Source organism: Scyliorhinus canicula, chromosome 7, assembly GCF_902713615.1.
Source record: "Scyliorhinus canicula chromosome 7, sScyCan1.1, whole genome shotgun sequence".
Lineage (NCBI taxonomy): Eukaryota > Metazoa > Chordata > Chondrichthyes > Carcharhiniformes > Scyliorhinidae > Scyliorhinus > Scyliorhinus canicula.
Genome location: NC_052152.1, coordinates 145,336,177 through 145,352,153, shown reverse-complemented (window position 1 = coordinate 145,352,153; position 15,977 = coordinate 145,336,177). Strand labels below are relative to the sequence as shown.

The window sequence follows — 15,977 nt, the reverse complement described above, 5'->3', positions numbered from 1 at the left end:
GATGAAGGCAAAGTAATTTAAACAAGCAATAGGGATCATAAAGAGCCTTTGGCAGCCTGGTTTCATGTCAATTAGAAAAAATGCCATTACAATTAAAATGGCAAATATGTTCACTTGAAAATTCTTTACTTTGATTGTCATCCACTCCCAAGGAATCACACTGTTCAGTTCATGAAGCTGACTGAAATGTCAACAAAGGATTCACATTTATACAGCTACTTCTTTGTAAATTGAGTGGCACGGTAGCACAGTGGTTAGCACTGTTGCTGCACAGCTCCAGGTTCCCAGGTTTGATTCCCGCTTGGGTCACTGTCTGTGCAGAGTCTGCACATTCTCCCCGCGTCGGCGTGGGTTTTCTCCGGGTGCTCCAGTTTCCTCCTGCAGTCCAAAGATGTGCAGGTGAGGTGGATTGGCCATGCTAAATTGCCCTTAGTGTCCAAAAAGATTTGGTGGGGTTACTAGGTGACCGGGATAGGGTGGAGGTGTGGGCTTAAGGGCCGGTGCAGACACGATGGGCTGAATGGCCTCCTTCTGCACTGTAAATTCTATGAATTAGAATGTTGCGGGATCTTTTACATCAACATGAAAGGACAAACAGGACTGGAGTTAAATGCCTCGTGCAAAATAAAGCACCTCCAACAGTACCACACTCCCCATGTACTGCACTTTATAACTCGGGTAGCTGGAGTGAGCCTTAAATCTACAACTTCGGACTCTAAGTTAAGGTTGCCACCACTGAGCTAAGACCAGTACCTTGACTCAGCGGTTTCATTATTGGTTTGTTATTGGGATGGATTCTCTGGTTCCCGACACACGTATTCCTTGGTGGTGCACCATTCGCTGGCAGTGGGATCCTCTCTTTCCGCCGCTTTCAAACCACACCATCTCACGCCGCCGGGAAACCCATGGGCGCTTCTCGGGGGAAAAGAGATTCCTTTTTAAAAAATTTTCGAGTAGCCAATTTTTTTTTTTCCAATTAAGGGGCAATTTGGCCTGGTCAATCCACCTAACCTGCACATCTTTGGGTTGTGGAGGTGGAACCCACACAGACACGGGGAGAGTGTGCAACTCCACGCAGACAGTGGCCCAGGGCCGGGATTCGAACCCGGCTTATCAGCGCCGTAGGCAGCAGTGCTAACTACTGTGCCACATGCCGCCCCCAGGAAAAGAGAATCTTAATGGCTGGAGAATTCTGACCAATATATTTCATGTGATTGATGAAATTAATTGATCCAATCTCTGGTTGCTTTCTAACCTACATGTATAGATTTATAAATCAAATGTCATCCAATGTCTGTGTCATGCCACCCATATAAAAGGAATCTTGTCTGTATTGGGTTGTGGTGGACCATTACTAAGAAGAGATGACATAATTTCAGATCATCTGGAATTTGAGTAAATTGATTACTGAGTAGAAACAGAGCAAGCGCTAATATAGAATATGAAGAGAGTAAGGCATATTTATGTCCTTAGGTTAATATGAAGCAAAATGGATAATAGTTGCACAGCAGTGGTTTATTTTATCAGTAAAAATCTTTATTTATCATCAAAATATTTGAAGGAACAGGGGAATGCAGATCTAAAATCTCGATTGATAAATCTGTGCACTTTCCCCTTCTCTTCTTAAAAGCACTGGCTCCAATTCAACAATTCTTGAAGATGGCTGGCAGGTCCATTATCTTTTCATTGGTCTGACAATAACGTTTTGGAAACCCTTCACATCCTTGAGTTTGTTACAGTCAAAATCCACGGTCAATTTCCTCAGTCCTGATTTCTGAGGGGTAAAATTTACCCTCAACTTCACCTCCTGACCTGGTGCAATCGATTGTACACTGAAAGAAACAGAGCGGGGAGTTACCAGATATCTTTATTCAGTGAATTAAATGTGTGGCATCCATTACTGAGTGGGTAATTGTTCAAATTCAACTAATGCCAGGTAAATAGAAAATCCACTAGCCAACCAGTTTGGTGTGCTCAATATTCTGCTTTGTGACATTGGGGCTGTACCAGCAAGATGTGAGCTGCAGTTACCCAGCTATATTCTCAGGGAAATTAGGGGTGAAAATTAATTGTGACTGAGACATCCAGAGAATGCATTTTTAAATAAAAGACAATAGGAAAAAGCCAACAGGGCGGCATGGTAGCACAGTGGTTACCACTGTTGCTTCACAGCGACAGGGTCCCAGGTTCAATTCCCGGCTTGGGTCAATGTGCAGAGTCTGCACGTTCCCGCCGTGTCTGCGTGGGTTTCCTCTGGGTGCTCCGGTATCCTCTGACGGTCCTGAAAGATGTGGGGCGCGATTCTCCGCTCCCCACGCCGGGTGGGAGAATCACGGGAGGGCCCCCCGACAAATTTCATGCCCCCCTGGCGCCCCCCGCGATTTCCCCCCCCCCCCACTCGGATGAATCGCCGCTCGCCGTTTTTCACGGCGAGCGCCGATTCTCCAACCCGGATGGGCCTAGCGGCCTGCCGTTCGCGGCTGTTTCACGACGGCGGCAAACACACCTGGTCGCTGCCGTCATGAAACGGGAGTGAGAAGCCTGTTTGGGGCTTGTAGGTGGCCTAGCAAGGAAAGAGCACCACGACTGTGCTCGGGAGGGGACAGGCCCGCGATCGGTGCCCACCGATCGTCGGGCTGGCCTCCAAATCGGACACACTATTTCCCCTCCGTGCCCCGCAAGATCAAGCTGCCACATCTTGCGGGGCGGCAGAGGGGAAAGACGGCCACCGTGCATGCGCGGGTTCATGCCGTCAGCGTCATGACGTCAGCCGCGCATGCGCGGGTTGGAGCCGGCCAACCTGTGCATGCGCGGCTGACGTCATTAGGCGCGCCAGCCGCGTCATTCTTGGCGTGACGCCCCCGCGGCCGAGAGTTACAGAGCGCCGCTCCTAGCCCCGCCGGGAGGGGAGAATAGGGGGAGAATAGGGGGTGAGGAGCAGCCTCCGAGGCCGTCGTGAAACTCGGCCGAGTTCACGACGGCCCTCCCGATATTCCACCATGCTGTTAGACAATTTGGACATTCTGAATTCTCCCTCTGAGTACCCAAACAGGTGCCGGAGTGTGGTGACCAGGGGCTTTTCACAGTAAACTTCATTGCAGTGTTAATGTAAGCCTACTTGTGGCAACAATAAAGATTATTTAAAAAAATTAAACAGCACTATGCTGTCACCTTTATCTTTGTATGGGTTGTCTCAATATGTCAGAAAATTCTTTCATTTTTTGTGGAAGCAAATAGTAGTGCAGGTACCAGGAGTTTGGGAATCTGCATTTTCCTTTCCTCGCTTCATGTGCACTGGGAGAACAGAGTGGCATTTGTATCATGAAAGCTCGGTCTACTTCAGTCTAAATCCATCTCTGCTATCACAGGGTGCCAAGGAAGAAAAGTTCCCATTCTATTCTGCAATTTTGAGAGGGAAAATAGAGGTTGTAAGGCCATTTGGGCTCATCTCTGATGCACTATCAATTACCACAAAGACGAGAGTAGTGGAATAATCAAGGCTTTATTGAGCAAAGATGTTGTGCCTCCTGCAGCTGCCACCAGAATGGCTGCAGCACCGGCGAGCACACACCTTTATACGCTGCCTACTGGGCGGAGCCACAGGCAGGAATTTACCCATATACCTCTATTATACGTGTCTTACCGTAATACATATATTACTGCAAGTGGTGACTGCCACATTCACCCCCCTGTTTAAAAGAGTCCGGTGGGGGTGGTGGAAAAAAGAATTAAAAGTTCAGTCTGTCGGGGGCCTTGACCCATCTCTGCGATCGCCTCAGTCCTGGTGTTGATGTGGGCGCTGACTTGGTCACCTGTGACTCGGGAGCGTGTTGTCCTCGTCTTCGTCACCCCTGAGTGGAACCAATGGGAGGATGGATCCTCCTGTGTGGGGGCTGCGGTGAGGTTGGCTGGGGGGAGCGGGAGTGTCGCAGGGGTGAATGAGGCAACCGGGGGGGGGGGGGGGGGGGGGCTGTCAGGCCAGGGCCGTGGGTGATGATCCAGCAGGTGCCAGGTCCCGGAGGGAGACTGTTGATGTGTTATCTGTGTTGGTCTACCATTGACTGCGACTGGATGCAGTAAAACGAGAAAAAGGCTTCCGACACAGGAGATGGTCCAACACTGTTTTATTGAACCTGTTGATTGCTGTACATAATCTGCAGTGGGTTGACACTCTATTAACCTAACTGAGAACCTCCTACTGGCTTGACCTGACTAGCTCTTTATCACATGGTGATGACATTCATTGGCCTGTGCACTGCGGCTATCTCCCTGGCCGTGTCCTGTGAGAGAGGGAGAGCCTTAATGCCCTGTGGGCTTTATAGTGGTGGTGTCCTGTCTGGTGATTGGTTGTTTGTGTCGTGTGTGTTCATTGGTTATCCTGTGTGTCAATCACGACCTGTCTGCATCCCATAATATACATGAGTGGAGCTGTCCATTTCCCCGGGGGTTGTAGCTGGTCGTCCTGCTCGAGGCGATACCCTTGCTGAGCAGGAACTGACGCAGCTCATCACTCATTTAAAAGGATCCCCGATCGCTGTGGACGTGGGTGGGGATACCGAACAGTTGAAGATGCTGTGGAGGGCTTTAATGACCGAGGCAGAAGTCATATTGGGGCATGGGACGGCGATAGGGAACCGGGAGTACTCATCGACCATGTTCAGAAAGTATGTGTTGCAGTCGGTAGAGGGGAGGAGCCCTGAGGCGCCGTCCAAAATGGCACCGAAGATAGCGGCACCCACGGAGCGCACATGGCGGGTGGCATCAAAGATGGCAGCGCCCACGGGCCACACATGGCTTGTGAGGAGAAAAATGGCGGTGCCCCTGGGTCGTAGGAACGTCGGGCCTGAAAACCGTGGTGACCGACCGGGCATGGCAAACAGAAACGAAGTGTCCCTTCTTTCCACATCCGTTGCAGGTTGCGCTCCGCACCGGGCAGCGCTGCAGGGGGTGTTTGCTCTGCCCGCAAAAATAGCACTTGGGCTCCCCAGGGTTGGCTGGCTGCCGCGCGGCGCAGGCTCGCGGTGAGCTAGAGTTGGCAGCTGGTGGGGCCCACGATGCCCATGAGGGTGCCACACGGTCGGGGGCGTACAACTAGACGTTATGGGAGGCCATTTCTAACGAGTTCGTGAGCTGCCTAGTTCCCGCAAGATCAAGCATACCCCCTTCCAGTAGGCGCTGGCGGACGTGCGCAGGCCTCATGTTGTAACTAAGGCGTCTCGGATTAAAAGTTCTGTGTGCTGGACTGCCGAAACTGCCTGACAGTCACAGTTCCTGCTCAGGACGTGCAGGGCACACCAGAAATCGTCCAGAGACTCACCGGGAAGTTGCTGTCTCGTGGACAGGAGGTGCCTGGCGTATAGTTGCTTGACTGGCCGAACGTAATATCCCTTCAGGAGCTCCATCGCTTCGGAGTAAGTGGGCGCATCTCGCATGCGAGGAAAATTGTCAGGGCTCACCCGTGAATAAAGGACTTGGAGCTTCTGCGCGTCCGAGGGCCTCCAGCGGATGTTCGGAGGTAGCTTCTGAAGCAGGCTAGTCAGTGGTCAAAAGCGGACGTAGCGTTGGCTGCTTGAGGGCTCAGCTGCAGGCGATCAGGCTAGATGACAAGATGCATCGTTCAAAAATTTTTGCTCAATAAATTAATGCACTATCAATTACCACAAAGACGAGAGTAGTGGAACGATCGAGGCTTTATTGAACAAAGATGTTGTGCCCCCTGTAGCTGCCACCAGAATGGCTGCAGCACTGGCGAGCACACACATTTATACGCTGCCTACTGGGTGGAGCCAGCAGGCAGGGATTTACCCATATACCTCTCATAAAAGTGTTTTACCGTAATACATATAATACTGCTAGTGGTGACTTCCTCAATCTCATTGGTGCTGGTTCTCTAAAAGGCCGCTCCAATTGGTTCCACTTTCCTGATCTTTCTCTGATGCGGCAATTCTTTCTTCTTCACGTGTTTATCCAATTCTCCTCTGATAGTTACCGTTGAACAGGCTTCCATGAAATGAAAATCGCTTATTGTCACAAGTAGGCTTCAAATGAAGTTACTGTGAAAAGCCCCTCATTGTTGCCACATTCCGGAGGCTGGTACGGGAATTGAACTGTGCTGATGGCCTGCCTTGGTCTGCTTTAAAAGCCAGTGATTTAGCCCTGTGCTAAACCAGCCCCCATTCCGGTTGTGTGGCGCTAACAATTGAACACAAAGATTCGAGTGAAGTACAAGAGAGGCTTTATTGCTGTGATATGCTATTCCTCCGGCGGCAGCTGTAGAACTCGCGCATATTTATACTCAAGCTCCCTGTGGGCGGAGCTAGCTGGCAGAGGCTTACCGGAGGAACCTGTATTACAGGTACAGCCATACACCCCCCTACTGCAAGCACACATATCTACAGTGGTTGTATCACCACAGGTTGCGAGAGGTTGTTTTCAATTGTTGGTCAATCAGCAACAATTGTTCAGATTTACGACAGAATCTACTGTCTATTCATACCAGTGGGGTCCTCCGGTCCCACCAACCGCAACGCCCCCCCTCGGGTTTCCCGTCGACGAGGGTTCTATTCAACGGAAAATCCAGCTGACAACAGTGCAACCAGCGTCTCTGCCACTGAAAATCACGTGGCAGGTTGCGCAGGAAATCCCGCCTCCGAAAAACATGCGGCAGGTTGCACAGAAAATCCTGCCTCCGGAAAACATGCGGCAGGTTGCGCAGAAAATCCCTCTTCCGCCGCAGAAAATTACGCGGCAGGTTGCGCAGAAAATCCCGCCCACGGAATTATTCCTAAAAAAGCAATTGAGGAAGTTAAAATAAGCTTCTGCTTGAAATGGCTCGTAAGGGTTTTCAACACGCTATCACAATTGTCTGTTGAAGCAGAGGCTGTCACAACATTTTAAAAAGGTAAGTGTCAGAGAAGAAATAATTTAAAAACAAATCAGTAAAAGGAAGGGAAATTAAATTTGACTAAGTAGCTCAATCTGATACATGTGTGAATAAGTAATTTTTAAAATGTGAACGGCGAAGGAGGCACTGCAGTAATTAGAAAATTATTTGAATTGCTCACAATTAGGAAATGTGCTCAGAAATTATCATTGATCTTAACTTAGTTAACTTGAATGGGTTAACACCTCTGCTATAATCGGGAACGTAAGGAACTTAAGTATTCATTTTCCAAGAACACTGGGCGTGAGTCTCTGATCCTGTGGCAGAGTGTTGACGTCATGGTAAATGCCGGAGCGTTTTTGATGGCGTCAACGGGCCACTGTGAGTAGCGATTCTGGCCAACAAAAGGGGCCAGCACGGACGCCGCGGGAAGTGCGGGGGGCGCAGCCCCAGACGGGCATCAAATATCAGATACGCGGGACGCGTCAATGACGCGGGGCCGTGTCGCTTAATGTGCGCGAGCGGCGCTCAGTCCCGAGACCCCGAAGATGGCCGCCACCCGCCATGCCGCCCCAAGGTTCAGGGACCACGATCTAGATACGCTGCTGGAGGCGGTCGAGGAGAGGAGGGCGGTCCTGTGCCCCAGACGGGGATACTGCCAACTGCGCAGCACTGTCCGGCGTTTGTGGAGGGAGGTGGGCAATGCCTTCAGCGCCGTGGGGCACATCCCACTCACCGGCGATCAATGCCGCAAAAAGATGCACGACCTTACGAGGGCAGCCAGAGTGAGTACATAGTGACGTGCCCCTGGCACCACCACCCATACATGTGAAAGGCGCTCCTCACCCACCAGGATGACAGCACAACCCCTAACTGACCCACATGGGCTGCACCCATCCATGCGAGCCGCTTTAGCCGGGTGCCCCGTGTTCCCATGCCATCAAATAACCAACAGCTGCACTGCATGCGTCAGACCGCCTACCACTGATGTTTGTTTCCCCCTCCCCCCCCAGGATAAGACCGCCCACAACCAAAGGGAGTGGGAAAGAACTGGAGAGTGTCCACCTGTACTGCACCACCTCACGGACCATGAGCAGAGGGCACTGGACGTCGTAGGCGGAACCGAGGACCAGGAGCACTACCAAATGAGACTCCCCTGGCTGATTCCACTCCCTCATCCCAGCCCCCACTCCACACCCTCACCCCAGCCCCCCACTCCACACCCTCACCCCATTCTCCCACTACACCCCCTCCAATCCCCTCACCCCAACCCCTCCACCACTGCATCCTATCCCCCCATTCCACCCCCTCATCCCATCCCCCCACTGCACCCCCTCACCCCATCCCCCACTCCATCCCCTCACCCCAGCCTCCCCACCCCCACTCCACTGCCGTCCGCCGATCTAATGTTACATGCTGTCTTGTGTCTTCCAGGACCAGCTGCCGGTCGTCCGGCCCGTCTGGCGTTGCAGGCCCACAGCCAGTGCCAGGCCTAGTGGCCCCCAGGTCATGGCGGGGAGGGCAGACGACACGGAAGCCCTTCCACCGACACAGAGACTCAGGACACTGATGCACAGAGGATGGACACCCAGGACACCGACTGGAAGGACATAGACACCCAGGACACAGATGCACACGACAATCAGGACACTGATGCACAAAGTACTGCCACCCAGGACACTGACACACAGCGGACCGACACCCAGAGGACAGAAAAACTCACAGACGGGTGGACACAAGGACCACTGGGCCAAGGGTCGACGCAGGAGACCCTGGACTTTGGCTCCGATGAAGACATTGACTTCTCGGCACTGTTATCTCCCACACCCCCCACCATCACAGAGACTCTCACCTCGGTTGGGCACTTTTGTGATGAGGCTTCTGGGGCACTCACTCGTGCGCACCAAACAGGAATAACAGTACAGCAGGTGGAGGTAGGAGTAGCCGATGGGCTGGACGGTCGAAGGGCAGACCGGCCCCAGGAATCAGCTGCTGCCCAGAGGGTTCCCGGGTTCCTGGACTTACCAGACCCACCCATAGACCCGATGCAGTCAGACACCCCGGAATTGGACAACGGGATGACGGCCGGCTTGCAGCATCTGCAGACCCAGGTGGAGGAGTCCATCCATGTCCAGGAGCAGGGAGTGGTGCCGGTCATGGCTGCCACCCAGGCTGACACAGCACGGGTGGCGTCCGTGGTGGAGGCAATGGGGGAAACGGTGTCTGCCATGGGTCAGGTCATGCAAGGCATGGGCTTCATGCGCATGCATCATCCGTGACCCAAGATGTGCCAGAGCCAGCTGGACATGGCAGCCGAGCTCCGCAGTTTGGCCGACTCTCAGCAGGTCATCGGTGAGAGCATCGGCGACATTGCCCAGATGATGGCCCAGTCTCAGCAGGCCATCTCTGAGAGCATCGGTGGTGTTGCCCAGATGCTGGATGGTGTCACACAAGCCCAGAGTGAGGTGGCGCAATCCCAGATAGCGATGGGCCGCTCCCTGGGCTCCATCGTGGATGATGTTCGGACTCTGGTCGATACCACAGCGGGCATCCAGGACTGGCAGCGCCAGGTGCCAGCAGTGCCTCAGGGCTTGTCTCTGCTCACACCCCCATCCCATAGAGAGTCCCGGGGGCCACCGGGCACTCCAAGGGAGGAGGAGGTTCCTGGGGAACGTTCCGGTGACTCCTGCATGGGAGGTCCCGGAACAATGCGGCACCTCGGACTCTCCCCGTTTCGTCCCTGGAGCATTTGGTGGGCAGCAAGCAGAACAGGGTGGCACCACGCCATCCAAGATGCCAGGGGAGCAGCCTGGTCCATCCAAGCTGGACCGCCCCAGGAAATGAGCGCCAACGGGGAGCCACATCGCAGGGCAGGATTCTCAGCAGTCTGCCTGCACTCCTGCTGTACCGTTTGGGGAGGCACAAAGAAGTAGTGGTAGGGCCCAGTTTAGTTATAGGGGCTAGGGCACGTGTATATAACCTTTTTAATTAAACTCACTGTTACACCACTGCAAGCTGCCTCTGTGCTATGTCCGTGCCTGCGGGATCGGGTAGGGGACTGAGTGCCAATGTGGTCTTAGAGTCTTGGAATGTTATTGTGCAGGAGGAGGCCATTCGGCCCATCGAGTGTGCACTAACCCTTACAAAGAGCACCCTACTGAAGCCCACGTATGTACCTATCCCCCACTTAACATTTTTTGGACACGAAAGGCAATTTATCATGGCCAATCCACCTAGCCCGCATAGCTTTGGACTGTGGGAGGAAACCAGAGCACCCAGAGGAAATCCACGCAGACACGGGAGGAACGTGCAGACTCCGCACAGTCAGTGACCCAGCCTGGAATCGAACCTGGGACACTAGAGCTGTGAAGCAACTGTGCTAACCACTATGCTACCATGCTGGTCGAGGGGTGATAGAAAGTTAAGCTCAGGTGGGTGTAATGTGCACCCACCCATCCTGAACGTCCATGCCACCCCGCCCCCAGTGATTCAACAGAGCCATGTGATGGAGTGTCCAGCACGCAGACAGGGACCACCCAGCTGGAGGGCGTAAATGTGGCCATGAATCAGACATTGTCGAATGATTTTGAGCTCACAGCTCATCACAGAGCGGGTTGTCATCATCCTCCATGGCATCGAGCACACACGCTTTCACAAGCAACCGTATGAGCCCAGCCCATTGTGCCGTAGGTGGATGTGTAACGGAGGGGTGTTGTGCATGCGTTCGTGTGGGAGCCAAGGGTGGTGGGTGGTGTGGGAGATGCGTCTCATGGATGTTGTGAGAAGTGGGGGTGCAGGATGGTGAGATGGTTCAGTATGGTGGGGTCAGTGTCCGTGCTCAGCGAGCCCCTACTCCCTAGTTGGTGAATTGTGCGGCAATCAACAGTTCCCGTGCTCGCTGGCCAAGTCGGTGGTGTTGTGCAGCCTCCTATCCATACCCAGTCCCCATGTCACATCCATTGACTGTCACACCCCATCCTCCTCATCTGGAGAGGTGTGCCCTTCCTCAGGCTCCCCCTCTGCTTCCTCCTCCTCCTCCTCCAGCACATCATTTGTGGGCAGCATAGTAGCATGGTGGTTAGCATAAATGCTTCACAGCTCCAGGGTCCCAGGTTCGATTGCCGGCTGGGTCACTGTCTGTGCGGAGTCTGCACGTCCTCCCCGTGTGTGCGTGGGTTTCCTCCGGGTGCTCCGGTTTCCTCCCACAGTCCAAAGATGTGCGGGTTAGGTGGATTGGCCATGCTAAATTGCCCGTAGTGTCCTAAATAGTAAGGTTAATGGGGGGTTGTTGGGTTACGGGTATAGGGTGGATACGTGGGTTTGAGTAGGGTGATCATTGCTCGGCACAACATTGAGGGCCGAAGGGCCTGTTCTGTGCTATACTGTTCTATGTTCTATGTTCTATCACCCCTCTGCTGGGCTATATTGTGCAGGACGCAGCAGTCCACAACGATGCGGCCGGCCCTCTCCGACGTGTACTGGAGGGCCCCTCCAGAGCGGTCCAGGCACCTGAAGCGCATCTTCAGCAGGCCAAAGCACCTCTCGATCACACCCCTGGTTGCTGCATGGGCCTCATTATAGCGGGTCTTCGCGTCGGTCTGTGGTCTCCGTGTAGGCGCCATCAGCCACGACCGCAATGGGTAACCCCTGTGGTCCAGCAACCAACCCTGCAGCCCGGGGGGGGGGGGGGGGGGGGGGGGGGGGGGGGGGTCCCTTGAACATGGCGGGGATGAATGATGGTGCTTGGATAAATGCGTCATGCAGACTGCCCGGGTGCCGGGCGCAGACATGCAGGATCTTTATTTGGTGGTCACAGACCACCTGAACAGGTACCTGGGCCGGGATTCTCCCCTACCCGGCTAGGCCCGCGCCAGAGTGGTTCCCGCTCCGCCGGCCGGCGCGAACGGCCTTCGCATACGCCGGAGCGTCAGCGGCTGCTGACGTCATACTGGTGCGTGTGCAGGGGAGGGGGTCTCTTCCGCCCCCACCATGGTGAAGGCCATGGCGGGGGCGGAAGAAAAAGGGTGCCCCCACGGCACAGGCCCGCCCGCCGATCGGTGGGCCCGATCGCAGGCCAGGCCACCGTGGGGACACCCCCCCGGGGTCAGATCGCCCCGCCGTCCCCCCCCAGAACCCGGATCCTGCCCGCGCCGCCAGTCCCGCCGGTACCAGAGGTGGTTTCAACCACGCCGGTGGGAAAGGCCTGTCAGCTGCAGGAGTTTGGCTCATAGCGGGCCGGAGAATCACCGCAGGGGGCCTGCTGACCGGCGCGGCGCAATTCCCGCCCCCACCTAATCTCGGAGGGCGGAGAATTCGGGACATGGCGGGGGCGGGATTGACGCTGGCCCCAGGCGATTCTCTGACCCTCCCGGGGGGGGTCGGAGAATTCCACCCCTGTTATCCGCTGGTGGCCGCAAGGCGACGTGCACCCCATCGATCGTCCCCCTGTACCATGGGTATCCTGCCACATCAGCGAATCACGCTGCCCGGGCATCCTGGTGGCCGCAGTCCACAGGGAACTGAATGTAGCGCTCTGCGATGACATAGAGGGCGTCCGTTACTGCACCGATGCCTGGAAGATGCCGGACAGGTCCCCACTCGGCGACTGAATGATCCCGTGACATAAAAGTTCAGGGCCACCATCACCTTGATGGCCACCAGGAGAACATGTCCTCCACCCGTTCCATGCAGTGCCAGGTGTGCCATCAGGTGGCAGATATGGGCGATGGTTTCCCGGCTCATCCGGAGTCGACTCCTGCATGCCCTGTCCGGCACGTCCTCAAAAGACATGCGGCGCCAGTAGACATGTGGCCTCCTTGGGCACCTCCGGCACCGTGGCACCACCACTTCCTCCTCCTCCTCCTTCACTCACCCAACCCCCTCCTCCTCTTTATCCACATCGGTATCCTCATCCTGTGCTTTGCCCTGGTGATTGTCCTCCTCCTCCTGCGCCTGTCGGGTGGGCGGCCCTGCAGCTTGACCAGGTGCCACTGGACCCTCTGCAGCCCGTCCCTCTGCTGCAGCCGCCGCCGCCTCTCTGAGCCGCCTGTGCTGACTATGCCTCAGGGCTGCAAGCAGGGCAGTGGCCTCTGCCACGGCGGCCAACATCACTGGCTGGTGCCCAAGCATTATGATCTGCAGGGGGTGGGGGGGGGGGGGGGGGGGGGGGGGTAGACCACTGGTTTAACAATGGTGCATGGCCCCCTCCACAACCAGGTGCCTTGGATTACATGGCCACCCTGGTTGGCTGCTTGTGCCACAGCCACGGATACAACCCCCCCGGCCGCACCCTCTGTGCCCCGACTCCTGTTGCCCGTCCCTCCTGCAAGCTCCATCGTTGGATGGCACTGCCCTCACTGGGGACTGCCATGGGTGCGGCACTGGACCTACCCGCCGGTGGTGCTGCCGGCTGGGAGGGGGCCCCCTGGGGGGTCCAGCACCCATCGGCACGGCTGGGAGGCTTGCGCTCAGCCGGCGCCCGGGTTCGGTGCCCATCAGCCTGGCCGCCATAATCGCGGCTGTGGCTTTGGCGCCACCCTGCCATGGCGGGCCGTTCCCAGGCGGCAGGGCTGTCGTCCCTACACTCCCCCCCCCCGAACCTGAAGGCCCTTCTCCCCTTGCGTATTCACCCTCCCAGCCACTGCCGTGCCCGTCCCACCAGCCGTAGTTCCCCCCCCATGCCGACCTCTCACCTCCTGCTTTCGCATCGTCAGCCAGCACGACTGGCTCAGGATTTTAAAAAGCCGGTTAGAACGGTGCCTGCGTGATCTGGGTCACGCCATTGGGACTTCGGGCCATCCGGGTCGCAGTATGGCAAAGAGCCCGAAGAATTGCTAAACGGACTCCCTCAGGCAATTCTCCAGGCCAATCAGGATTACGCCGTTTTCGCTTGTTGTTAGAATTGCAAAATGGCATTGGACCGGCGTCGCGCAAAATACCGTTGGGAAAGGCGATTCTCCGAACTGCCGCAGGCTCAGAGAATCCCGCCCACTAACTGTGATTTAGAGGATTGTATGACAAAGTTGCAATGGCAAGTCAGCAAGGATGGTAAAATAGAGGTTAACATCAAACGATTCAGTTTCAAATTGGTCAGTGAATTATTCACTGAGCCACATGGGGAGTTAATTCTGTGTTTTCTACCGGCTGTTCACGCCAACAGGATATTTTGGTCCCACTGACGACGCTGGGGCTTTCCGGCGGTGAAGGGTGCAGTTAATGGAAAATCCTGTTACCAACGGCAGGACCAGAAAATCCCGCTGCCGGGCTGCCTCGACCACCGAAAACACGTGGCGGGTTGGTCGGTAAATCCTGCCCATTGTCACTGCTGCAATGTAGGACGTACACATTATTTGTGTAAAGCATGTTCTGACAAACAACAATGTCATGGTGACCTGATCATTTTTTCAGATGATGTTGGCTGAGCAATGGCCAGGGCTCTGGGCAGAACTCCCTTGCTCTTATCATAATTATAGAATTTACAGTGCAGAAGGAGGCTATTCAGCCCATCGAGTCTGCACCAGCCCTTGGAAAGAGCATCCTACCCAAGCCCAAACCTCCACCCTATCCCCGTAACCCAGTAATCCCACCCCACCTTTTTGGACACTACGGTCAAACTACAATCGGCAATCCACCTAACCTGCACATCTTTGGACTGTGGGAGGAAACTGGAGCACCCGGAGGAAACCCACGCAGACGCCACACAGACAGTGACCCAAGCCAGGAATTGAACCTGGGACCCTGAAGCTGTGAAGCAACTATGCTAACCACAGGAGCTGTGAAGCAACTGTGCTCTTCTTTAATCGTTTTGGGCCCATAAGAGGGCAGAATGGTCTAACAACTAACCCACGAGACAGCACTTCCAACAGTGGACTGTTCCCAGGGTACTGCACTTAAGTGTCAGCCTTGATTATGTGCTCAAATCCCCAAATTCAGACTTAAACCAACATCTTCCGAAACAGAGGAAAAAATGTTACTGCTGAGCATTTTGCCCAGATGCTGAAAGCTGCCAGTTCTACTTACGGACAACAAACGTTCTGCTCATCAGTGAGGCCGGCTCCCTCCACCAGGAATGTACCATCACACAAACTCACTGGCATCGGATTGGTGAAGCAAATTTCTGCTATTAGTTTTCGATACTGCACTGGCTCTCCTAGGATCTGAAAGAATAATTGATTTTAACTCTTAATGAAGTGAATAAGGGGCAGATTTTGTTCTGTCCATGAAGATAAATATTTTAAAAATGTAACTGTTATAATATTCCACAATTAATAAAATAATGGGTGGGATTTTCTGACCCTTTCCACCAGCAGGAACCTCCAGTCCTGCCGAAGTCGATCCCCGCGTGTGTTCCCCGGCGGAGTGACGGACGTAAATGCAAATGACTATTAACGTCAGTGGGACGGGAAGATCCTGCTGACAGCCAATGGAGATCTGCCACCGCCACAGGTAAGCCATTACTGGGGGAGGGGGTGGGGGGGGGGGGGGGGGGGGGAGCCCTGGAAACTCCAGCCAATGTTCCTCTCTTTTTGCACACAGGAGCAAACTACAACTACACTCTAGATGTTGCCCTGTCAATAGTTTGCATGCTCTGACTTTTTAATTCCTACTCTGTTGGACAATATACAATGTTCCTATTTTAAAGTGGTTCATTATAAGATGTGCCATGGGATTTAATTTAGGGCGATCTAGGTAATATTTGAGATTCAGAGCAAACATGGGATGCCACAATGGATGGAAGGATCGGTATGGTAGGAATGGAGAGTGGAAGTGTTAGGGTCGGCCAGGGAAGGATAAGGTGGATCATGTGGTTGTTCCAACATAATAGTGGGAGGCACAAAAAGTGGAAGCTGAATGGGGATTGGAGGCCGGATCCAGATAGAAGTTTTCAGCTTCCTCAGGACACTGGCATTGGAGCAAAACTCAAACACCAGGCCCTTCTGGCAGGATTTCTAATCTTTTTTGGATTCAAGCTGTGGATGTGCAAGAAAACACATTTTCAATTATGCTTTTGGCAACATGTTGGGTGAAACAAATTTTGTATTTTGCAATTATTTCAACAGATTTGCATGTTTGGAACCAATGTGTCATCACGGGG

General features: G+C 54.2%; 1 protein-coding gene across 2 annotated transcripts in view; it reads right to left on the bottom strand.

Annotated features, from left to right (window-relative positions):
- Window positions 1-1,496: 1,496 nt before the first annotated feature.
- The window catches only part of LOC119969437 (protein-glutamine gamma-glutamyltransferase 2-like), a 98,595-nt gene continuing 84,114 nt past the window's right edge, over window positions 1,497-15,977 (bottom strand). The window contains exons 12-13 of one of the 2 annotated variants that reach the window (XM_038803072.1): window positions 14,903-15,039; window positions 1,497-1,832 (exon numbers count right to left, since the gene is read on the bottom strand). In XM_038803072.1, the coding sequence (XP_038659000.1) occupies window positions 1,676-1,832; window positions 14,903-15,039 (294 nt within the window). In that variant the 3' untranslated portion in view covers window positions 1,497-1,675. Of the gene's footprint in view, window positions 1,833-14,902; window positions 15,040-15,977 lie in introns of those variants that run through there. The other variant, XR_005461353.1, reaches the window with a different exon arrangement.